The 25942-nt window shown below is 43.7% G+C and overlaps 1 protein-coding gene across 1 annotated transcript; it reads right to left on the bottom strand.

The window, feature by feature from the left end:
* Positions 1–1982: 1982 nt before the first annotated feature.
* rerglb (RERG/RAS-like b) lies at positions 1983–17982 on the bottom strand. Its single transcript, XM_049574850.1, has 5 exons — positions 17699–17982; positions 10485–10541; positions 8619–8692; positions 6383–6531; positions 1983–5420 (listed from the first exon to the last, which is right to left on the bottom strand). The coding sequence occupies exons 1-5, from the start codon at positions 17748–17750 to the stop codon at positions 5135–5137; spliced, it is 618 nt and encodes a 205-aa protein (XP_049430807.1). The 5' UTR covers positions 17751–17982; the 3' UTR covers positions 1983–5134.
* Positions 17983–25942: the final 7960 nt, after the last annotated feature.

The following is a 25942-nucleotide window of genomic DNA, read 5'->3' as shown; positions in this document are numbered from 1 at the left end:
TGAGTCCACCACAGCAACTCATTAAACATATGAACAGATTACAGATGATTCCTTCCATAAAACACCAAAAAAACTGCTTTACATTCAGTGAGTGTTTCATAAATCCAGATGGAGCTCATCACTAAGTGTTCCCTCACTAAACTCTAAATTAAACTGAAATTTGTTTCCACGCTTTTTTTTTTTTTTTTTAAAGGTCCAGTGTGTCAGATTCAGGAGGATTTAGTGACGTCTGTCAGTGAGGATTACAGATTACAACCATCTGAAACTTCTCCTGGTTACAATTCCTTCAATGTTGATTGCTGAGGAGCTGAATTATCCTCAGAGGTCTCTTCCTCTCAGAAACACACACACCAACTGATTATCACCAGGAAACAGGTCCAAGTTTCACGATGCTGCCCATCACAGAGGGGTCGCCAACTATGATGACTGACATGAAAATGCAAAAACCTGAATGTCTCTATCTAGAGTCAGTGTTTGGTTTGTCCATTCTGGGCTACTGAAGAAACATGGCGGTGCAACATGGTGATCTCTGTAGAGGAGGACCTGCTCCTTGTGTAAATATAAACAGCTCATTCTGAGGGAACCAGAACACAACCATTAGATTATATATTTAAATCCTTCTGGAGGTCTAACAGAGGACGCAGAACGTTCTTCACACAGTGGACGTCTCATTTTTGGACTCAAACTCTTCAGACGCAGCCTCGTATGTTCACATCCAGCAGGCAATCACTGTGTGCACTCATGCAGCGTGATACACAGAACATGGCAATAAAAAATGTCCCCTGGAGCGAGTTACAGGCGGCTGCTGTTCACATCATGTTTCCCTTCAGATCTCAGGCAGGAAACATGTTTCAGTCAGGATCATTCCACCTCTATCTTTTTCTCTTTTAGCTGATTTAAATTAAATCAAACTCTTATTTCACCGCAGCGACATGTTGTCTCCTCGTATCTGAAAGAAACAGATTTCCAGGCAGAAGCAGACTCAACATCTTTAACTAGTATTTATCTGTGCAGTCAGAGTTTCAGCCGCAGAGCGTGATGCTGCAGACGAGCCGCTCCACCATGGATCCATTTCAGTCGGAGCTTCAAGTCCTTGGAAGCCGTCCAATCCCCCGTCAGTCTGACTAAGCTGCAGACTTTTAGATTGGAGTGGGGATGTGCTCACCAGCTGTGAGATTAAGGGGAACTGATCGATGGCCTTTCTGATTGTCCCAGCAGCATCCAGTCCCCTCGGTTCAGATGCTTTTCCTCGGCCCAGCCAAAACCAATTCTTCCACCACGCAGGGGCCAAATAAGATCGCTGACCTGAAGCTACGGGGCCACGCTCAGAGGGGCCTCCTCCCCCATCTGTGCTCCTCATCACTTTGACAGAACTCAGACCAAGAAGAAGAGGAGGATGAAGATGTGGAGATTTTATCGGCTCTTGTTTGATTTAATGTGTATTCTCTTGACATGGCTGTCACTGAGTGCTGATGTCAGCCGTGTGTGTGTGTGTGTGCGTGTGTGTGTGTGTGTGCGTCAGTCAGACTCAGCAGGACACTCTGTGACTTCCTGTTCAGTCTGCAGCGACGCAGCTCCTCCATCTATTGAAAGCAAAATGCTGCTGCTGCCGCTCCAAATGTAAAATGCATGACTTCCTGTGCAGCCAAGGAGAGAAAATATCTTTATTATAGAGAGACTAAAATCTTCTCTGTGAAGAGTCAGTGGTCGTTTGTTTGTTTAAAGGCTGAAACATAAAAAGGTTTCTGCATCATGAGCAAAATATTAAATTAAATCTGTTAATGTGACGTTTACTGAGTCCAGAAAGACGCCTGCAGAGAGTCAGCCTTCATCTGCTGTGATGATGATGATGATGAGGATGATGACGATGATGACAATGATGATGATGATGATGGACATGAGGAGGCTGCAGTGCTTCTGCTGCACAAACGCACATTTATTTAACAGATTTCAAGCTGTCGTCTGTATGAAGTGTTCATATGATCAGCAGTTTTTTTCTAGACCTCAGACAGTAGTTGTTTCAGATTAAAGGCATATTATCCTAAAACAGTGCATATAATAAAGCCTCATCTCCACCAAACCCTTTCAGTACAGTACCTTTGGAACCAGCAGTGACCCTTCAGACATGGTACCTAGACCGAGCTGAATCACAAGGCAAAGCAGTATTTGATGGAAAAAGTCTTTAAAGCCGTGACTACCTGGCAGAAACTATTTGGTTGTAACACAGTCTTGTTTGCACCTTTGTGTTCCTTCAGTTCAGTAGGTGGCGCTGTGGGGACAAACCCCTGGTGTCCTGTGTTGCAGCCTCCTGAGCTGCAGGACTGTTGGACTGAAGTCATTCAATGATTCTGGTGTCTGTGCTGCCCTCTGGTGGATCTATCAGGGACATGTCTTTGTCTCAGAGGACACAGTTCAGCACATTAACGGTGCATTTCTCACTTCTGCCTTCAGACCAGTTTATTTTTAGCAGCTCCACAGGAAATTCCTGGAAGGCTTTAGAGAAATGTTTCCTCTCACGGTCGTCTAATTAAAGCTGAGCTCAAAGTGAAAGCAGCAGCTTCTTATTAAACAATGTTTGACTTTAATTTCCTCTGGAACGTTCTGTTTTTACAGCATTTACAGGAGGAACATTCGTCTACAAAACACTGCGTACAGAAACTTAATGTTCAGCATGGGTGGTTCGTTGTGTCTCTGCAGCGTCGTGGTGACGTAACAGGATCAGAGAGGAACAACAGCATCACATCAGTTCACGTCCTTCATCTGTGTGTGTCTGTGTTTTTATTCAAAAATATAAGGTTTATAAAGTCAAGATGTTTCTTCAGTCACCAAATAAATACAGTCACATTTAATATGTACACACACACATATATATCAGATGAGATGCTTACAGACATGATCAGACAGATTAATGTGAATGATACATTTAGTCATGAGTAACATATAACAGAGAGTATAACAGATTATAATCAACAGGAACTGAATATAAACAAACACTGTGGCAAAACAAGACGCAGTGGGTCACATCTTTTATATCTCATATATCTTGACATGTGTGCCCACTGACAAAGCGGCTGTATTTGATGAGAACGTGTTGGACTCAGGTGCAGTGCACAGTGTCCACGGCTAACATTAGCTGGGCAGTGGGCGCCATGTTTACGCATGTTGACGCAGCTTGCCGTCTGTATGTCATCAAAAGCATCAGAAAGTAAAATAAAGACAAAACAGTAAAATGTCTCTACTGTTCGTCTAAATGGACAGAGCTTTGAAATGTGGTGCTGAAGACTCACAGAGTCAACGCAGCTCCGGACTGAAAGGAAACTTCTCTTGTATTTAACGTCCGGTCACTTGGTTTGTTGACGGTAAGAGGTGATGAACGAAAAAACACAAAATGAACATAAACTGACATCCAATAACTTAAACCACTGACTGGGATGATTAAAGGAAACATGTCACTATCTGATCGTCAAGGACGGAGGAGAAACTGATTACAGCCAGTCACAACTTCCCAGTCTGAAACCAGTCTGAGGTTTCATGTGTAAAACTACAGCGATGACCCAGTCAGATAGAAACTGTTTCAGACCTCAGCGGTAAGATTTATTATCCTGCTCAGCTGTGTCAGCTGTCATCTTTGGCACTGATACGTTACATGGTTCATATCTGATATTCTGATATTTTTAGAGATTTCATTTTGACAGTTTTAGGTCACAGTTTTGAAAATATTTGCTTGTATTTAAAAAGTGTAGCATGTGTTATAAAGGCCACACACACCCGAGGTACACTTGAGTTAACTGACACTTCCCAGCTTCACAGCTTTGATTCAGCTTTTTCTCTTTCTCTTATTGGTGCATGTAATTTAATGACACGATGTAATTACCAGCGTCACTCCACCAAACTTCAACCTGAGCAGAGCTCTCATTAAAGAATATGGTTAAAGTTAAAGTGTTGTGTGAGGACACCATGCATGACATCACACAGGATGCCATCTCTGTGTGAGGCACAGCTGAAGCACTTGGTAACATGAGGTTAATTTTGTGAGACGCTGAGGCAACAAAACTACTTGGTTAGGAAAAAGACCATAAAAGATCACATCTGGGTTAAAACATGGACATTTGTTACATAACAATACGTTAAAACAACACTGATTTTTAGTTTCATGTGGGACACAAACTGAGGTCTCCTGAGTGAAAGTCTTGTTTTGTTTGACCTGTCCACTGACGCAGACTTTCTCACTCTTTACACGTCATCACCCAGCTGGACACCAACATCGTTAGATGCTGATATGTGGTTAGCTTTAGGTTGTAATGTCAAGTTCAATGTCAGGACGACTAATGCCAACATCAATATGACGTAGAACACTGATGACAGTTGACGCTGACATTTTGTTGTTTTGTGTTGTTACATAGCCAAAATCCAGCATCTTCCAAACGTCTCATGCCGACGTCATCTTGACGTATAAGAACGACATTTAGTCGTAAGGTGTGAAGAACAAAACCAAACATCCACATAACGTGAAATTCTAAAGTTATTCAATAACTTAAATATCATCAACCTGATTTACATTTCAACCAAATTTTATCATCTGTCCAACGAAAGAGTCCAACGTCTTTCTGACGTCACAGTGACGTCCGGTGCCAGCTGGGATTTGCTCTCCGCGTCAAGTTTTCAAATGTCAGTCATATGTTTTATAAAAATGCTAAAGGGTGTCTTTGGTGTCGATATCAAAGTGTTGGTATTTGTTCATCTGGGGATGAGAACGGAGAGCATTCTGCTGTGACCTCTTCTCAGGGTCCCCTCAGACTGGGAACCGCTCCCTCTCGTCAACAATAACCTGATTTGTTTTGATCACAACATCATGAGTCCTTTCTAAATATCTCTGTAAACTCAAAGTAGAGAAAAATGTTGAGGGCGAAACCAGAGCAACAAAAAACCAAAGATGTGGAAAAGACAAATATTTGTCTGTAAATTTTGACCCCATCAGATCCGTCCCACCGTCCGCTTATTTTGCTCTCAGTGTGAACGTGACATCACTGTTCAGACTGACAAACTAAAACAGTTTCAGACCTCTGGACCAGTTTCCTTTAACTGGGCTCCAGATGCAGTAATCCCAGTCCGTCCAGCTGACCTCACTGGGACGTCACACAGACTTCCTCCTCTTCCCAAACACATTGTTGATGAGCTTGGCCATGGACTTGGAGCCGCTGTAGCGCCGGCGGTCTGCTCTGTACTTGAGGTGCTCCATCACCTGTCGGATGAGTTGGGTGAAGAGGTTGGCGATGTCCTGGTAGCTCTCGGCAGCGGACACCTCCTGGAAGTGACAGTGGTTCTCCTGAGCCAGGCTGCGGCCCTCGTCCTCGCGGACCTGTCGGGCATGACACAGGTCCTGTTTGTTTCCCACCAGACACACAGGAACCTCCGTCTCCCTGGAGACAGAGACAGATGTCAATGAGGACAGATCATATGGAGACAGAGACACATCAGTAAGGACACATCACTGTTAAAATCCTTAAAGTACTGTTTCCAAAACAAGACGAGCAACGAGCCAAATCTAGTTCCTAAAAACACCATTAAAATTGTTCTGTTTCTGTTTTATCAAATTAAATTTGACACGTAAACACAGGTGAGTCCATTCTGTCCCGTCCTGATCTCCATCTAGAGTTACTCATCTACATTAATACGGACACATGTGTCACTGACTGAATAAATCTCCTTCCTGTTTGGCACATGAGCGACAGCCTAATGGATGTTTGGTGCGTTTCTCCTGCAGACCAAATGTCTGTAGGTTTGATCGTCTCACTGATCGTCATCAATCATTCATCAGTCGACTCTCAACATTTGTCACATTCAGATCAACATGAAGATCCTCATTCAGCTTCAGAGGAAACACAGCAAAGACACTCTGCTCCTGTTTTCTCGCAGTCTTTACAGCCTGTTCAGGTGATACAGTGACTGTGAATCAACTGTTAGCATTATATTTCCCATCAATAAAAGCATTTGACTTTTAGTTTTGATTATTTGGATGTCTGAACTGTAACTTAATGACTTCATGCTGAGTTAAACAGAAAGTTAACACTTAAAGACACTGTTTTAAAACCATTTAGATAAACTCAAAATGTCTTTAATACCGAGCTGAAAACAAGACAGACCTCAGTCAGGAAGTTTTGTTTTAACAGAAATAAATTAAGTCTTAACACAGTACGATCCCTCAGTCACAGCATGTTTAGTTAGTTATTTATTGTAACACCTCAAAACTTATGTAAAGAGTTTGTAATGAGAGGCCAACAGCTGCTCTGATCCACCACATCTCAGTTTCCTGCAACCCATCCGCGGCACCCCGTCATTTTGTCTCCACGTTATAATGAAATAACCTCACTGTGTTTCTGACCCTTTGCAGTTGTCCATGCGCGCCTCTTTGATCTGCTGCAGGATGTTCTTGGCGTTGATGAAGGAAGTGCGGTCGCTGATGTTGTACACCACCACGAAGCCATCTGCCCAGTCCACCGGCTCCTCCAGGATACACCTGGCCTCTGAGCTCTGCCAAGGACAACACATGACTTTATTTTGGTAGTGTGTGACTGTGAATGGGTGAATGTGACATGTAATGTAAAAGGGCTTTGAGTGGTATGAAGACTAGAAAGGAGCTGTACGAGTGCAGGTCCATTTACTTGTTTTTACTGGGACAGATTCAACCAGAGGGAATTAGTCGAAGTAAATGTTCTTTACTTTTAGTGGATATTAACTAATTAACAGCTTCAGATCGACAGACATCATTGGTTCATTGACAGTTTAGTAGTTTCGGTCCCTGTCAGCTCTGGTTTGATTAAATAAAACTCAATTTGACTTGACCCCAAAATATCACATTAATTTATTTGACTCAAAGAAAAACAAACTGTGTAAAGTTCCAAATGTAAGGTATTATATACAACAGGGTTAAGCCAAGTATGCCAATACAGATAATGTACTTTTTATGACTATGAGTATCATACGAGTAAAATGTGTCTTTTTCTGTACTCATTTATATCACAGTATATACAGTGCCTATAAAGTCTTCACAACCCTTGGAAGTTTTCAGATTTCTTTACTTTACAACATTGAATCAAATTTTTTATGATTTTGTGCTCGTAAATCAGCCCTTAAACCTGTCAAACACTGCTGGAGACATGACAGTTTGGAAGTCTGCATACATTATTTGTCTAAATGAAATTTGTATGCCTTGATTCACCTTGATTCTTATTTCTGACACATGAATTATTAATTATTATTAATCATGACTAAAAGTTGACTAAAATGTTTTGAATTTTCGTCAACTAAAACTATGAATGATAACAATGACTAAAATGTGACTAAAACTAATAAACATTTTTTTTCTCAAGACTAAAAGTAAATCTAAAATAGCTGTAAGAACTCAACTGATGACAGTGGAACAGTTTTAACACAAATTGCATGTTTTCAGTGGCAGATTGTCACGACACGTCACAGCAATGTGTCCTGATGTAGAAAATAACAGACTTCATCTCCGTCTCATTCGTTACTTTCTCATATACGGACTCTTTGTCAGGTCGAGCTGTATTTATGTTTCATTAATGACATTTTAGAAAGTTATTCACGATGGGATTTCTCACAGTCCTCATTACACCTGATCCTATAAATACACCACTGTGTGTTACTGTTGTCCTTCTGTCAGAGCTATATCTACTGTGACCAACAGCAGCTGCAGAGCAAGGGGAGGACGTCTGAGTGACCTTGAGGAGAAATAAACAGCGTAGGAAAGACACACGAAGCCCGAGGACACGTCTGTAAAAACTCACTTATCCCTTTCTCTTTACTGACCATGGTTTCTTTCTGCAGTGCAGGTCAGGACGTCGACTCATGAAAGGACGGCTTTACAGTGAGTGTAACCGGCAAAGACAGTGAGCGTCTCTTGTTCTGCTGAGTTTTCCAATAAAATACAAACTGTGCAGTAAAAGGCCTCTCACCTCTTTGGTCCAGCTGAAGGAGAGGTACGCAGGTTATATGGATCTGTTCTTCAAAGATACACGTCGCCTCAGGACACTCTCATAAACCTGCTGGGTTTAACTTTAACGTGCCGTACAGATTGTACATGTGCCAACACAGAGGTTACTGTCTGAGTGGGATTCATTCAAGGTCAGGGACTGAAAACTGACATGACTGTAGTGTTGTACAGTAAAATACTTTAATAATGATCATATTTTCACCTCAGCTGAAAGATCTTTGATCGATCCACAAACATCTTTCCTGCTTCAGCTTCAAAAACTTTTCCAACCTCTGAATATACATTTAAACATAAAGCTAAAAACAGGAGAGTTTCTGTTTGTGACATTTTGGTTTTCTGATGATTTATTGACATGTTTTTGCAGCAGTGACTTTGCCGTACCTGAAGCTAATGACTGTCATAAGTCAAATAAAATGCTGGAGTATGAAATGTAACTTCCATATGGATGGACAGCTCATGGCTGAAACGTAGGAGGAAACCAAAAACATAAACAGGAAAGTTTTTATTCTACTGCTGCTCTGCTTTTCTCAGTAAATGTTCTGAAAAACTACAGTTAAGCATCTGAATGTTTGGATCAGTTAGTAAGTGTGTTAGTGATGAGTTGTACCTGAGAGCAGGGGTCAAACACCTCCAGATTCAGCTGCCTGCCGTCAATCGACAGCCTTTTATGGTACAGAGAGTCTGTGACAGGGATCAGAAACAGAAACATAAATTAATAACACTGATAAAATACTGACTGATGGTGTAAAATATAAATCTCTCTGTATATTTTGCATTTCGCAAGTTGATTTGCTTCTGCCATGTGTTTTGTTGAGACCTTTTTCACTCCCGTCTCTAAAGTTTGACTCAGTTTATTTTGCAGAGCTGAACTGATCAATATTTTGTATTAGCATTGAGTAAATGACTGTGTATTGAGAACGGTGACAAACTCGTCACATGTCCACGTTTGGTCATGGACTTTCCTCGTCCACATATGGCGTCCAAGGTACCCTGGGTGTGTTGGTTGTTGACGTTCTGGGACGCCGTGTCAACCACACACATGGTTAAGTTCAGCCAACACACACACACGTGGTTAAGTTTAGCCAACACACACACGTGGTTACGTTTAGCCAACACACACACACGTGGTTACGTTTAGCCAACACACACACATGGTTACGTTTAGCCAACACACACACACGTGGTTACATTTAGCCAACACACACACACGTGGTTAAGTTTAGCCAACACCCACACATGGTTACATTTAGCCAACACACACACGTGGTTACGTTTAGCCAATACACACACACGTGGTTCAGTTTAGCCAACACACACACACACATGGTTACGTTTAGCCAACACCCACACATGGTTACGTTTAGCCAACGTACACACGTGGTTACGTTTAGCCAACACACACACGTGGTTACGTTTAGCCAACGTACACACGTGGTTACGTTTAGCCAACACCCACACATGGTTACGTTTAGCCAACACACACACATGGTTACGTTTAGCCAACGTACACACGTGGTTACGTTTAGCCAACACACACACACGTGGTTACGTTTAGCCAACACACACACGTGGTTACGTTTAGCCAACGTACACACGTGGTTACGTTTAGCCAACACACACACGTGGTTACGTTTAGCCAACACACACACGTGGTTACGTTTAGCCAACGTACACACGTGGTTACGTTTAGCCAACACACACACGTGGTTACGTTTAGCCAACGTACACACGTGGTTACGTTAATAACACACACACGCGTGGTTACGTTTAGCCAACACATACACGTGGTTACGTTTAGCCAACGCATACACTGCGTGGTTACGTTTAGCCAACACACACACACGTGGTTACGTTTAGCCAACACACACACGTGGTTACGTTTAGCCAACGTACACACGTGGTTACGTTTAGCCAACACACACACGTGGTTACGTTTAGCCAACACACACACGTGGTTACGTTTAGCCAACGTACACACGTGGTTACGTTTAGCCAACGTACACACGTGGTTACGTTTAGCCAACACACACACGTGGTTACGTTTAGCCAACACACACACGTGGTTACGTTTAGCCAACACACACACATGGTTACGTTTAGCCAACAACCACCGGGCACCATTAAACAATAACGGGAGATGGCTGTGTGTCCTGCCGATGTGAAAGGACAGCTTTTATCATTGGTGAAAATCACTGCCCAAGTGCTGGTTGACTGCCTCAGTGTTATGCTTTAATTAGATAAAATCATGAAAGAGAGACAGACGTGCACCACAAGAAGCTGAAATATGTAATTTACTGTTTAAATCTTTTCACAGCTGTAATTATATTCTGGATCATTAATCTTATGAATGCTTAGGTGAAATTACAGCACCACTAAGTGATGAGATAACATCATCCCTGACGTATGGAGATAAACTCTGCAGGACCAAAAACTCTCATCACACTCCACTGTCAGCAGATGTGGAAACACTTACTGGCATTAGAGGCATATTCACCGATGAAGCGTCTGGTCAGGAAGCGTACGAGGACAGCTGGAGGAAACAGACAGAATGAGTCACGGCATCGTAACACTCTCATCTCTCACAGGTGGCAGCAGCGAGGGTTAAATGACCCTTCATTCACTCCTGCAGGCGCAGCGCTGTGCAGCAGCCTCTCAGACTGCAGCGCTGAAACTGTAGCCTCTCATGAAAGAGGCTGTTTGGCTTTGCTGGAAGGTCTGTGAGCATATTTGGCACGATGAATGGATTTATTTCCTCCTGTGCTTCGCCTCCACACTCACAGCTACACATAAAACACACGAGTTTTGGTCCCACAGACAATCAGTTTCTATTACGGGCTCAAGCTGTGGTCACGGGTCTCTGACTGGGTAATACAGAGGTTATACAGAGGTTGTACAGAGGCTGTACAGAGGTTACAGTAAGAGACACACAAATATGGATATGGCCTAAAAAGCTACTCATGCATGCTGGCATACGGAGCGTACTGTCTCCATCCCAAAATGTAATTTCCTTAAGTCAATGTTGGTACACTGAGAGGAAGGTGCACATTCCCTCTCTCTCAGATGATCAACATTTATACAAGTTTTGATGTCTGAGAAACACTCGTTCACTTGTGTTAAAGGAGTACCTCAGTAACCATGTGTACATCAGTGATTCACTAAGTGAAGAATCTAGAAAGGGAGGACATTCTTGATGAAGTGAAGTCGGTCACAAAAACAGCTGAACTACATCAAAACATCAGTTTACAAACTCTGACAGAACTCAGTTTAGTCAAAGTCTCAGTGGTCTCCAGTGACTTCAGTTATCAAGAGTTTTCTCAGGTGTTTGACTCTGTGTTCACCAGACTTGTGACTGATATTCAGTGGGAGGTGAAGTAACGAGTGTAACCCTGGCCATGTTGAACATCATTAGACCCAGTGTGTTATATTTTGGGAGCAATCCCTGATGGAGCTGTAGATAAGAGAAAAGTTTACTTGCTGCATATCTTCTTATTTATTGGGGGCAAAGCATGGGAACTTTATCTTGGCCCAAACAGCTGCGTCCCAGCCAACAGGACAGGTCCATGAAAACAAAAAAGCAAACTCCACAAAAAGACAAACACGTTTTTAAAACTTCAGGCTCCTGTAATTATTTCAGATTACCAAAAGTGCTGCACTGATTTAATTATAAATTGGCCCAAACTGATCTGTTTATTTTACTGTATTTTTATTTTTGTTTATTTTATTCCATTAAGTTATTTTTTGGAGCTTTTTTTTACACGTTTTCATGATTTATCATTTGTATGTTTATTTACTGAACTCTGAATAGTGACTGTATAATTCAAATTTGAAAAAACATTTTGTTAAAAAAGATAAAGAAATGCACCTTTCCTTTAAAATGTGTCTGTGGGTCTATTTTATTCTGCTGTAATGTTTGTTTGTTGCAAAGAAGGAAAAGTTTACTTGTTTATCAGCTTCACTAACATTATGTTTGTTTGATTTTACCTCTGGAAAGACAGAGGAATATTTGATCAGTATTTTTTGTCAAAGAAAACTATTCAGCTCTTAATGAGGATGGATTGATTCCACCTGGGTCACAGATTATTAATCTAGAGATCCTCCCTGATTGGCCGCAGACGGCAGGTGACAGCAGGTATAAAAGGTTTGGAAGGCAACAAACAGGTCGGTGTGTTTTGCGTCTGTCTGCAGATCACTCTGAGTGAGAAACATAATGACTGTTTCTGTTTCTGCTTCTTAGAGTCGGTCTGAATTTTATTTAATTTTCAAACGTGTGTTTAGTGATTTTTGCAAAGCAGTGTAAAGAAACACAGCAACAGAAAAAACACAAAGCAAAATTTAAGACAGAAAAGGATAAAAGAAGACACATAAATTATCCCACAGGTTCCAGAGTCCTGACATGTGATATAATGACACACTTCACCTGTGAAACCATCAGCCATTCACTTTAATTCTTCAATCAAACTAACAAGCTGTTGCCAGATTTTCTTAACGAGTTTGTCTTTGTTCGACGTCTGATTTTCTCCAAATGTAAAACATGACCTGATTCATTCAGTCACAAATCAAACACTGGGAGCTTCTCAGACTGTGTGGACAGAGAGATGACCTGAGCTTCACTGGGGGGACTACCAATGTAAATCAGCCCCTGGCTGCAGTTGGGTGCATCTACATTTTCTTTTTTCTTCTCTTTAAAAGGAATGTTTATTGCTGTACACTGTCCCTTCTTAAACAAATAAACGTTATTGTATTCATACCTGTCCTTCAGTCTACCTAAGACAACCAGCCCAAACAGTGCGGCTAAAGGTGCAGGGGGAAACTTTTATGTATTTCTTTTTCAATCTGAAAATCAAAGCCTGCAGCAGGTCCATATTTCACTCTCACTCTATCAATCATCCTCCAATCCATCACAAACATTCTTTTTTTTTAAATCTTTCTTTGTTTTTAACCTGTAGCACTTTGAGATCTTTTGATGAAAAGGGCATTATAAACAAAATGTATTATTATTATTATTATTATTATTATTACATTCTGGAAAATGCAAACTTAAAGTCACAGCAGCAGTTCTTCTGCTTCCTTTTTACATTAACAGTTAATTAAGAGAACAAAACAAGACAATGAGACACATGCATTTAAAGGAACGAGCAGAAAAACTTAATAAATGGACACACACACACACACACACACACACACACACACACAACGTCCACAGTAACAGCTCTGCTTCACTACCAGGCAGCCAGAACAGAAACATCCTGTTGTGTTATGAAGCTTGAATGCAGCTCAGAGACGGTCAGTCCGAACCAGGAGCACAGAGAAGGTCAGTCACAGAGACGGTCAGTCTCAACCAGGAGCTCAGAGAAGGTCAGTCCGAACCAGGAGCACAGAGACGGTCAGTCCGAACCAGGAACACAGAGACGGTCAGTCCGAACCAGGAGCTCAGAGATGGTCAGTCCGAACCAGGAGCTCAGAAACGGTCAGTCCGAACCAGGAGCACAGAAACAGTCAGTCCGAACCAGGAGCACAGAGACGGTCAGTCCGAACCAGGAGCACAGAGACGGTCAGTCACAGAGACGGCCAGTCCGAACCAGGAGCTCAGAAACGGTCAGTCCGAACCAGGAGCACAGAGACGGTCAGTCCGAACCAGGAGCTCAGAGTCGGTCAGGCCGAACCAGGAGCACAGAGACGGTCAGTCCGAATCAGGAGCACAGAGATGGTCAGTCACAGAGACGGTCAGTCCGAACCAGGAACACAGAGACGGTCAGTCCGAACCAGGAGCAGAGAGATGGTCAGTCCGAACCAGGAGCACAGAGACGGTCAGTCACAGAGACGGTCAGTCCGAACCAGGAGCACAGAGACGGTCAGTCGGAACCAGGAGCTCAGAGACGGTCAGTCCGAACCAGGAGCACAGAGACGGTCAGTCCGAACCAGGAACACAGAGACGGTCAGTCTGAACCAGGAGCTCAGAGACGGTCAGTCCGAACCAGGAGCACAGAGACGGTCAGTCCGAACCAGGAGCTCAGAAACGGTCAGTCCGAACCAGGAGCACAGAGACGGTCAGTCCGAACCAGGAGCTCAGAAATGGTCAGTCCGAACCAGGAGCACAGAAACAGTCAGTCCGAACCAGGAGCACAGAGACGGTCAGTCCGAACCAGGAGCACAGAGACGGTCAGTCACAGAGATGGCCAGTCCGAACCAGGAGCTCAGAAACGGTCAGTCCGAACCAGGAGCACAGAAACAGTCAGTCCGAACCAGGAGCTCAGAGTTGGTCAGGCCGAACCAGGAGCACAGAGACGGTCAGTCACAGAGACGGCCAGTCCGAACCAGGAGCTCAGAAACGGTCAGTCCGAACCAGGAGCACAGAGACGGTCAGTCCGAACCAGGAGCTCAGAGTTGGTCAGGCCGAACCAGGAGCACAGAGACGGTCAGTCCGAATCAGGAGCACAGAGATGGTCAGTCACAGAGACGGTCAGTCCGAACCAGGAGCACAGAGACGGTCAGTCCGAACCAGGAGCAGAGAGATGGTCAGTCCGAACCAGGAACACAGAGACGGTCAGTCCGAACCAGGAGCACAGAGACGGTCAGTCACAGAGACGGTCAGTCCGAACCAGGAACACAGAGATGGTCAGTCCGAACCAGGAGCACAGAGACGGTCAGTCCGAACCAGGAGCACAGAGACGGTCAGTCCGAACCAGGAGCTCAGAAACGGTCAGTCCGAACCAGGAGCACAGAAACGATCAGTTTGAACCAGGAGCACAGAGACGGTTAGTCCGAACCAGGAGCACAGAGACGGTCAGTCACAGAGACGGTCAGTCCGAACCAGGAGCTCAGAAACGGTCAGTCCGAACCAGGAGCACAGAGACGGTCAGTCCGAACCAGGAGCTCAGAGTCGGTCAGGCCGAACCAGGAGCACAGAGACGGTCGGTCCAAACCAGGAGCACAGAGACGGTCAGTCCGAACCAGGAGCACAGAGATGGTCAGTCACAGAGACGGTCAGTCCGTACCAGGAGCTCAGAGACGGTCAGTCCGAACCAGGAGCACAGAGATGGTCAGTCACAGAGACGGTCAGTCCGTACCAGGAGCTCAGAGACGGTCAGTCTGAACCAGGAGCTCAGAGAAGGTCAGTCCGAACCAGGAGCACAGAGACGGTCGGTCCAAACCAGGAGCACAGAGATGGTCAGTCACAGAGATGGTCAGTCCGAACCAGGAGCTCAGAGAAGGTCAGTCCGAACCAGGAGTACAGAGACGGTCATTCCGAACCAGGAGCTCAGAGACGGTCAGTCCGAACCAGGAGCTCAGAGACTGAACAGTGAAACACAAACACCTCCTCTGCATCAACAACAGTTTTCACTGCAGGTTAAAAATAAAATGTGGAATGTGCCTCACGGTGCAGATTTAACGTACGATCACATCAACTGCTGCAAAATAAGCTGCTGGAGTTTTCAGCCTCAAACACGGATCTTTTTCAGATATTACTAATGTGAACAGAGTGAGTGGCTCCAAATGTTGGTGCAGTACAGCTCAGCCACAGGAAACAGCTTCATTACAACATAAACCAAACCAGCAGCAGGAACTGAAGCTCAGCTGAAGGGACCGACTCCTCAGTGTACGACCTGTTTACCAACCAGAAATCAGCACTGTGACAGATTAGCTTTACTCTAACAAAGGCAGAGACTCTCTGAAGGCATTAATAATGTCTTTATTTCAGTTCAGTCTCAGTGAATGGAGCCAGTTATGTAACATGAAACCAAAGGCCAGTGAAAGTAAAAGCTCCAGTGTTTTAACCTGAAAATCAGCCAAAAATGGCATGTACCAAAACATATTCTATAATTTCCACAGTCAGGCTTCAACCTCACCGTTGGTCGGCGTGGGTCAAAGTTTTTCCCATCAAGTCTGTTTTTATAGATCACAACTTCTGTGTGAAGTGGCGTACACCTCTTTCAGGCCTCGCTTTGTGCGTACACAGTGTCTATAAATGAACCCAGGCCTGCAGGAGGAGCGCTGGGCTTTGGAGACAGTTTCTGTGGTGGCCAAACAGTGGCATATTAACTTCTGTCAGGTGCCCCGTGGGCCCAAATACACTTTTTCCCAGAGACTTACATTGGGAAAGAGACGTCATGATTTAAATATTTAATCACCACTCAAGTAAGTGGAGCGTTAAACAGGAAGTCCACTGCTCAGCTGCACTAAGTGTCTAACACGCCTGCTCTGTGGGCAACAATGCCCATGAAAAGGTCTGTGGTTGATCTTTCAATGAGATCAAGAACAAAAGTTTACCCACTGACTTAAATCACTGATAGTACAAGTTATTATATTTACATGATAAATAGATTTAGAGCTATTATTAAAACACATTTCAAACCACCTGCGTTTTAGTTTGAGACTCAGGATCATTCTGAACAGCTCTCACCTGGACCCATCTGACCCTGACGACACACATGATGGACAGGTGGGTCAGTGACTCACAGGTGACCTCAGTGACTCTGTCAGGGTTCACACCCACACAGAGGTTCAATCCTGCAGAGCTAGGGAAGCCTCGTGGATGAGACGTGACACGTCTTCATGAAACTAAAGCAGGTCCAGCTGTCTATGACGCAGCACTTAGGACTGAGTCTGAACGCTTCACCAATAATCAGAGGCTCCGAAAACAAAATCCAGAGTCCAGAGAGATGGAAATGACGGGAGCAGAGAGGTGACGGACAGGTGTCTGGAGAAAAGAAATGTATAGCAGCAGGTGTGACAGGCAGAGCTGATGATGAGGAGTGAGGACGAGGAATGTCAGAGAATAAAACCTGCTGCATGGGATCAGTTTTAAAGTGTGAAGTTAAGACACAGGTAAATGAACTGCACCTGTACAGATCCTTCCACGTCTGCCGACCACTCAGAGAACTTTTACACCACGTCACGTTCACCCATTCACACACACTTTCACATTGTTGTAAATTAAATATATGTATAAAATAATATAATTTATCAGTAATTATAATAATCTAATTGTTAGTTGGGGCCCTGACGTGTGACGCCCGCCAGCTTTTCAGGTTCTGTTCAACAGGAAACTCATCATTAAGATGTTATATGAAAGTTATTTGAAGAGTTTTCTGACAGTCAGCTTCACTTATTCACCACCTGTTCAGGTATTTTTACTCAAATAAATGTCAACGAGTCTGAAACTGTTTTAATGTGCTGAATGAAAAAGCTTCTGGAGCCTAAAACTGTGATTTATTTATCTCTGGAAGAAGAACTCATTTCTTAAAAGTAACCGAATTCTGATGAAAGTAAAAGTCCTGCATTTAAAATTGTACTTAAGTAAAGGTTCAAAAATATCAACACTAAAATACACTTAAAGCACTGACAGTCAAAGTACACATGATGCAGAATATATTCTTTTTCTTGACTTTACAAACTGTTTGTTTCATCTACAAACAAACATCAGAATGTTTTTGTTGATTTATATTTTATAGCCTATAAACAATATAAATCTGCAGACGTCCAGAGTATAAAGAAGCATAAATGGAAACATTCAAGCAAAGTATCAAAGCAGTATCTGAGTGAATGCAGATAGTGAGTGGATTCATTCTGCACCATAAATTATCATCACTTTAAAACACTATGACAGAAAAAGAGAAACAGTAAACAGGTTTATTCTCTCAGTAGAATCTGTTGTGAGATAAATGAACCTCCTCTGCAGCCTCTCACCTGATTTCCCAGCCCCCTGACTCCCCAGCAGAGCCAGTTTAATGTCGTTCATGCTGCTGGCCTCCGTCTGGTCTCTGTGTCTGGTCTCTGTGTGAACGTCTGCAGACTGAAGTCTCTGTACGGTCCAGGCTGGACGAAGGACAAGACTGCCCCCTCTCCTCCTCCTCCTCCTCCTCCTCCTCCTCACAGGGCTGGTATAGGTTTATGAAGCTCGACGGAGGGAGAGGAGGGAAAACGAGCGCTCCCTCCTCCTCTGCCCTGTTATTCTCTCTGTTCTCTCTCTGTCTCTCCTCTGTCTGTTTTCCTTCCTTTCCTCCTCTGCTCATATATCTCTCCTCTCTGCCTCCGCCCCTCCTACACAGAGGTCACTCAGAGGTCACGGCTGACTGAATCTGTGTTGTTGTTTCGACTCTGACTGTAATCAGCTGACACCTACAGGCCAGTGTTATTCTTCATACTGTGATGTCACAGAGAGGAGCACATGACAGATATAAATGAGTTCACTAATGAAACTCAGAAATTATGTTTTAGAGACAAAACAAAATGTTTTTCATGAATGCATCTCTCAAAGTTCACAGAGAGTGAAAAGGTGATCTCACCTGCTCTGAAAAGTGTCTTAAACCTGTGTTCTCCCTGATGGCCAGCAGGGGGCGACTCCACCAGCTGCAGAAAGAAGTGCGACAGTACAGAGGACTACGAGAAAATGACCCGACCTCTGACTTGTCTTGTTAACTCAGTGAATTTCACTCTCTAGTTTCAGTTCTTCTTCAACACATCATGACGTTCATTTAGTAAACTTTGGTCTCATCTGGATTAAAAAAGACGATAAAGCAGGATATGCTTTAGGGCATGATTAACTTATGATTGACAGGTTTCTGCCGCAGCACTGGCCTCAGGTTCTCAGTCAGATTCACCCCTCACTTCTTCAAAGCTCCAGACAGCGACATACAGAGGCACCTTTGTTGACGCTCCAGGCCGTCACATCCACACTGTGACCTCGTCACAGTGTGGATGTGACGGCGAGTAAATGACTGTGTATTGAGAAAGGTGACAAACTCGTCACATGTCCACGTTTGGTCATGGACTTTCCACGTCCACATATGGCGTCCAAGGTACCCTGGGTGTGTTGGTTGTTGACGTTCTGGGACGCCGTGTCAACTTCAGCCTGTTACATGCATTGTCTGTTTTCAAAATACACTTCTGTTTTCACAGGAAATGTACAGTTTGATACAGTCTCTTTCAAAATAAAAGCACTATGACGGTACAACACTGCCAACTGAGGTTTTTTTCCACATGGTTAAGGTTAGCCAACACACACACATGGTTGGGTTTAGGAAAAAAGAACAGGGTTTGGCCTTATAATCTTACAGTAAGTGAACACCGGCTTCCTTGGACTTTTGCCTCCGCAACTTGTGTTGTTGTCCCACAGTGTTTCCCTCTGAGGCCGTTTAAACATTAACAGCGACGGACCCCGTATCAAAACAACTTGAAAGGACGGCTTTTTTTCTCTGACACCAGAAGTCACCGACCAAACACCAATACTTGATGACTTCAGAGTGAGACCGGTTGTCCCGGCAACTGCCGTAGAATAAAGTAAAGAGTGAGGAAGAACAAAGCGAGTTTGAATCAATATTACACTGAAACCTGCTGCGCTTATTTAACCACGTGTCGCACTCAGGATGCGAACACCAGTCTCAAAGTCCTGCACAAAATTATAACTTAACTCCCCATAATTACAAATTCAGGTGAGTATTTTTATCATTTACAACTTTTCATATGTTTTTTTCATTTGTTTCTCGACAGTATTGAGTTTCCATATGTTGCGTCTTTGTCATTTGGAGTCATCGTCGACCTCTTTGTGATAAGATCTGGAAAATTCTCACTGACTGTTAATAATATTCCAGCTTCAAGGAAAATCATTTTATTCAAATTGAATCGATGTATTTTCATGAAGAGAAAGTCAGAAATATGATGAGGAAAACATTTGCATGATTTTGGTTTCGTATTAATGAACCAAACAGTCGCAGCTCAGCAGACTGACGCAGTAAAAGCTGAAGCTCAGAGCGCCGTGTCGACGTCCAGCACTGAAACCACTGATCACAGCATCAAACTGAATCGATTCAGACCAGCGATCTGTTTCCTTCAGCGCCAGCCGCCTCACAAACTGTGGCACATGCAGCCAATAAATCATCCTGCAGTAGCTTCGATTTCACAGCCGCTAACGTTGGCCAACAAAATGAATATTCTTTAGACTCAAACCACATTTTCGTCCCCGCTGACCCTCCTGCACGCCGGGCGCTTTGGGCTCATCTCCAAACTGCCTTCATTTTGTCTTTTATCTGTTTGTGTCCAAAACGTGTGCACCTCAGAGCAGCCGTCACGAGCTGGCTGCACTTGTCTCAGTGTTAACGGTGATTTACAAAAAGAATCAAAAGGCTGCTTTGAGCCTTAACTTTGGGTTGTTTAGTTTGTTTACATAGTTTCTTTATAAGGATAATAGTTGGAGTGAAAACCCCAAAATTCAGGGTTTCCTTTCAAACATTACTAATTTAAACAAGTCTTTAAAAACTCAGCACATGATTCAATATGTTAGTGTCTGCATCAAGAAATCTGTCAGTCAGCGTGAGGATGAGAAAATGTTTCCAAACCTCCTTTTTAGGAGTTTGTGCGGCTCTGCTTGTGTTGACTTTAGGATCATGGATCTTTAAATACTGTAAAACAAAAGCTGATGAAATTAAAACAGGCGGACCACATTACGTGAGTCTGAAGCCGTTCATAAAGCTCAGCACGCACACTGGACAAGCTTTTAAAATGTTTACCAGAACGAGGCTCTTTCCATTCAGCCATGTTTAGATATCATATACTCTGACAATCAGCTTGCGTGAGGGGAAATAATTGGGACCATGTTTTGAGTTCAGACGAGGACTGAAATCACCAAAAACATGTCACTTAAATTCTTCGACTCGCTCATCAGAGCGCGGTGGAAAACTGGAAAACAGACAGATTAATATTTCATATTGGGAAAACATGTTAGACCCAATCGCAGCTGATCTCAGAGCAGTGAAGGAAGAATTTGAATCAGACTGGAAACACTGGAGCTTCATGACCTCAGTCAGCTGCAGAAAAACAATACACCCCAAAATTACAACAACTTTTATAAAATCACTCTTCCTCTCGTGCTCCTCATCATCACAACTTCTCAGTGAGCGTCTGCGATGTTCAGGAGCAACCTGCACACAGTGTCAAGCCTGCAGCCGTCCGTCCGTCTATGGCGGCTTTAATCAGGCTGAGAGCATTTCTCTGAGCTGATCAACACGTGACCGCATGGAGGATTTCACATGGGACAACGTCATGTGCCCACAAAACTGCACACACACACACACACACACACACACACACACACACACACACACACACACACACACAAATGAGCATCAAAGGGCACAGCATGATGACGTAACGTCTGCAGCAGGACACTGTCTGAGGGTTTTTGAGATGATCCAGAGTGTGTGGCATGAGAACAGTCATGTTGGAGGTTTCATCACGACTGTGACAGGAGACGCTGTTTCAGAGGTTAATGGTTACTGGCCGTCGCTGGAGTCTGGAGCCTGAAATTTACTGGAGAAAACTAAGAGAAAAACAGTCATCAGCAGAAGCTGGATGTCCTGTCTCCTGTTTGTCCTCCCACACTCTTTATCTTGTACATGTATGTTTCAATACATCAGTGTGCGCCATGTTGAAACAACCAGACACAAAGATTAACGAGTCATTGATTGATTGATTGATTGATTCATTCATTCATTCATTCATACGTGTGCCTCTGATGTGTCCTATGTAGTTTAGTTCTACAGCCGCTCTTTCCTGTGGGGTTCCTCAAGGCTGTATCTTAGGTCCCAGTCTCTTTTCGTTGTACATGCTTTCTCTCGGCCAAATTACCAGAAAATAAAACACTCCTGTGCTGACGACACACAGCTGTCTCACCCTCTAAAACCTGACGACACACAACTGTCTCACCCTCTAAAACCTGACAACAGGTCCAGTTTTGTCAGTCTTATATACAGCCTCAATGAGGTAGGATCAGAAGTTGTCATCTTCGTCCTCTCAGATGCCATCCGAGGGATTTCTGACCAGCTCAGCAGCCTCTCCAGCGATGTTCAGCCCCATGTCTAAAATCTTGCCGTGATATTTGACTCCGCCTTTTGACAAACAAATAAATGCAGTAGTAAAAGCCATCTTTTTCCAGCTTGGCCCATTTCCAAAATCAAGCCATTTCTCTCCCTCAGAGAGCTGCAGAGAGTCACTCACACTTTCATCTCCTCCTGTTTAAACTACCGTAACTCTCTGTGTGCAGAATTCCCTCAGGAGTGTTAGTTGCTGCCCTCTGTGTGGCCGGTAGGAGGAGCTATTGCTTGCATAGTTAGCTCAGTGCCACATGCTGCAGGCAGGGGAAGGAGTGAGGACATACAGTGTGCGTTCGTGACGGATGTAAGCACATCTTCTAAGTTATTTCCTTTCAGTTATTTATGCTTCACACGTCCGTCTTGTTGTTTTATGTTAGGAATATTGACATGGCTGGAGATAATTTCTTTGTGTTTAGCAAGCTAACGTTTCTGCTTGTTAGGGCCTGTTAAGCTAACCTACTGCCTTGGAATGATGTCAGAAGTGAAATGCAGCTAACTTATGTGACTGTTACACATTTATACGGTAGTGCTGTGTCTAAATGATAAATGTATGATTAATGTACCTGTGGGATGCATAAAGTTGTTATTTAGTTAAGTTTAGTAAATTACAGACATTTATGAAACCATACATGGTTTTGTATATATATATATGTATATTTCTGTTTGTATTTCAGAGACCACACATACGCATATGTCCATGTACCTTTGTACCCTTCTCTGAAGTGCCTGCATAAAGCTAACAAACCGCTCTCTGCCTTTGTGTCAACTCCTTAATCAGAGTCCCACTGTGGATGAATGCCCAGCTACCACATCACGTATTAACACACAGTTTAAGGAGTATATTTCCAATATTTTGTACACTGGTATCAGTCAGTCCTCTCTGCCCCGCATCCAGCTGGGTCAGAAGGCTGCTGCTAGACGCCCCACAGGTACCTGGAGGAGAGACACACCTGTCTTAGCCTCTGTACACTGGCTGCGTGTTCAGACTTGCTCTCGGCTGGTCTCAAACGGTGGTCAGCAGCTTGAAACTTTTATATACAAATCTTACAGATGTAATGTATCAGTGGTTTGCAGTAACATAGTATAATGTTAATAGTTTCTTCTGGCAACGGGGCTGTGCAGTGACACCAACTCTCAGGCTGTTCTTGCACTGTTTGTACTTTGTCCTACGAAACGCACCAAACCGAGTGAACTCAGAGTCATATTAAGGTTTGTCTTCACCATGTTTCTGTTCCTTAAACCTAACCTCTGTAACTTTACGTTAAAGTATCTGATGCCATTCATGGGACACTCATTCATAGGATATCATACAATTTATCGTATGAGGACACGCTGAATCTTAACGCCATGTTTTTCTTTACAGTTTCAATTTTTTGAAGGAATTCTGGTGTTCTTTATCCTACAAAACCAGTTCTGATCCTCTCGTGTAAAATGTGTAAAAACTTTGAGTTTCTGCAGCAGCTGACAGAGGGACGATGATGGAGGGAGTGAACACATGGAAAAATTACAGTGAGGCCTTTTTATCTTTTTCAGGAACTTATGATTTTGTTACAGGAAATGAGAGGGTTAATGGAGAACATGGTTCAAATCTTCAGCCTCTTTCAAACAGCCTCTCTGGCGTGAGCTGTCAGCTGTCGATCATGTCGACAGATGTCTCACTCTCTCATTGTTCCAACAAGTATGAGTTAACACGACTTTCATGTTTTAAATTTACACCTTTTAAATCTAAAGCTTGTGATGGTCCTTTACTGTCCGGAGTCTGTGAGGTCATCAGGAGTCATTCGCTCCTTCATTAAAACATCTTGAACATGTTACTGAACTGAAACAGTGTCGTCAGTGTGAAGGGCTAGACTGATGAAGTGCAGACGCAGAAGACACTCTTCATTCTTCTTCTTCTTCTTCTTCTTCTTCTTCTTCTTCTTCTTCTTCTTCGTCTTCTCAAGTCTGAATCCCAAATTTGGGCGAGATATTTTTGACATGTTTCTGCGGCTGAGAGTTGAAGCTCTGAAGTAAAAGTGACTGATGACTGATGGAGTGTCGGTGGTCCTTGAGCTTTTCTATTTTGAGGTTTACGGCTTTAAAAGCATCCAGATCTTTTGGCACAAGAACAGTCTCAAGTTTAAGAAAAGAAAAATGATGTGCAGCGTTATCGTCTCAATGTGTGAGATCCAGAGCGTTCACTCTGAGATACAGTCAAGAAAAGGTAAAACACGTCCCTGCTGAGCCGAAGCTCTCCCCGACTTCAGTCGTCAAACTAAAGGGTGGTTTATATTTATTCAGCATCGGCTCTGCTCTCAGCTCCATCCAAAGAAAACACCAGACTCTGGTCCCTCAGACAGAAAGCTTTAAGCTTTTTTGTTAAAGTTTAAACATCAGTGATGAGATATATGTCTGATGGTGTCTGATGGTGGCTGATGGTGTCTGATGGTGTCTGATGGTGGCTGATGGTGTCTGATGGTGGATGATGGTGGATGATGGTGTCTGATGGTGGCTGATGGTGGATGATGGTGTCTGATGGTTTCTGATGGTGGCTGATGGTGGATGATGGTGTGTGATGGTGGATGATGGTGTCTGATGTTGTCTGATGGTGGATGATGGTGGCTGATGGTGGATGATGGTGTCTGATGTTGTCTGATGGTGGCTGATGGTGTCTGATGGTGGCTGATGGTGTCTGATAGTGTCTGATGGTGGAGGATGGTGGATGAAGGTGTCTGATGGTGGCTGATGGTGGAGGATGGTGTCTGATGGTGGAGGATGGTGTCTGATGGTGGATGATGGTGTCTGATGTTGTCTGATGGTGGCTGATGGTGTCTGATGGTGGATGAAGGTGTCTGATGGTGTCTGATGGTGGCTGATGGTGTCTGATGGTGTCTGATGGTGGATGATGGTGTCTGATGGTGGCTGATGGTGTCTGATGGTGGATGAAGGTGGCTGATGGTGTCTGATGGTGGATGATGGTGTCTGATGGTGGATGAAGGTCATGCTCCTGAGTTCCTGAGTTTGCTCAGGAACACCAACACCCCCTGTGGACACAGGGGGTGTTGGTGGCTTGGTGGTGGAGCGGGCGCCCCATGTGCAGGGCTGTTGCCGCGGCGGCCTGGGTTCGACTCCAGCCTGTGGCCCTTTGCTGAATGTCTCTCCCTCTCTCTCTCCCCCTTTCACACTTCACTGTCCTATCAGTTAAAGGCAAAAAATGCCCAAAAAAACAAAACAAAACAAAACAAAACAAAAAAAAACAACCACTGGACATAGGTTTTATCTCAAAGACGAGCGCTGAGGCTTCTTCCTCTGTGATTCACCAGGTTCAGACAGACAGGCAGACAAACAGGCAGATCAAAGCTGGTTTTATCAGCGGCTGCAGCAGATTTTGTCCATTTGAAAGTCTTTTATTGGTTCACAGAGTGAACCCTGATGGATTATATTACACAGAGGAGCGTTCTGACAGAAGTGTATGAAAGTATGAGCTCTGTGGATCAAATGGCATCAGCTATCTCACAGCAGTCACTACATGTTCTCCTCTCTTTGACAAATGAGGCTGAGTCGACTCTTGGAAGAACAAAACGTCCTGAAACTCTTCTCAATATGTTTAAGAGCTGAAAAGTGAAAACCACAATCAGCAGTCACACGCAGCGAGCAGACCACCGAGGACGGCAGCAGCAGCGTCCAGCAGAAACACAGCAGATGAATCCACAGCAGGATTAGGACAGACAGCCGAGGACACTGTGAGGAGATTTATTCAGAGAGATGTCCAAAGAAAACTAAACACGTCCTCCATTAAATGATCAGACGCTCAGTTTGGACTCAAAGTTGGACAGTCTGAGGATCCTGAGGACAACAGAATATCAATGCTTAACCTCTCATTATAATATGAGAAGTTTCTTGTTTTAATGTTGATCTATTACTGAACAAGACAACTGGGCACATGCTCAGGGGCCCAAAGTGTCAGGGCCCCTGGCCTTTACCTGCGAAATGTCACTGAAATTAACATGTGGCGACCAGGAAGAGACTGAATGTGACCATAAAAGATGCAAGGGAAGTGTAAAGAGACAGAAAACAACTATAA

Source organism: Epinephelus fuscoguttatus, linkage group LG4 (genome assembly GCF_011397635.1).
Source record: "Epinephelus fuscoguttatus linkage group LG4, E.fuscoguttatus.final_Chr_v1".
Lineage (NCBI taxonomy): Eukaryota > Metazoa > Chordata > Actinopteri > Perciformes > Serranidae > Epinephelus > Epinephelus fuscoguttatus.
This window is presented reverse-complemented; position numbering and strand designations above follow the sequence as displayed.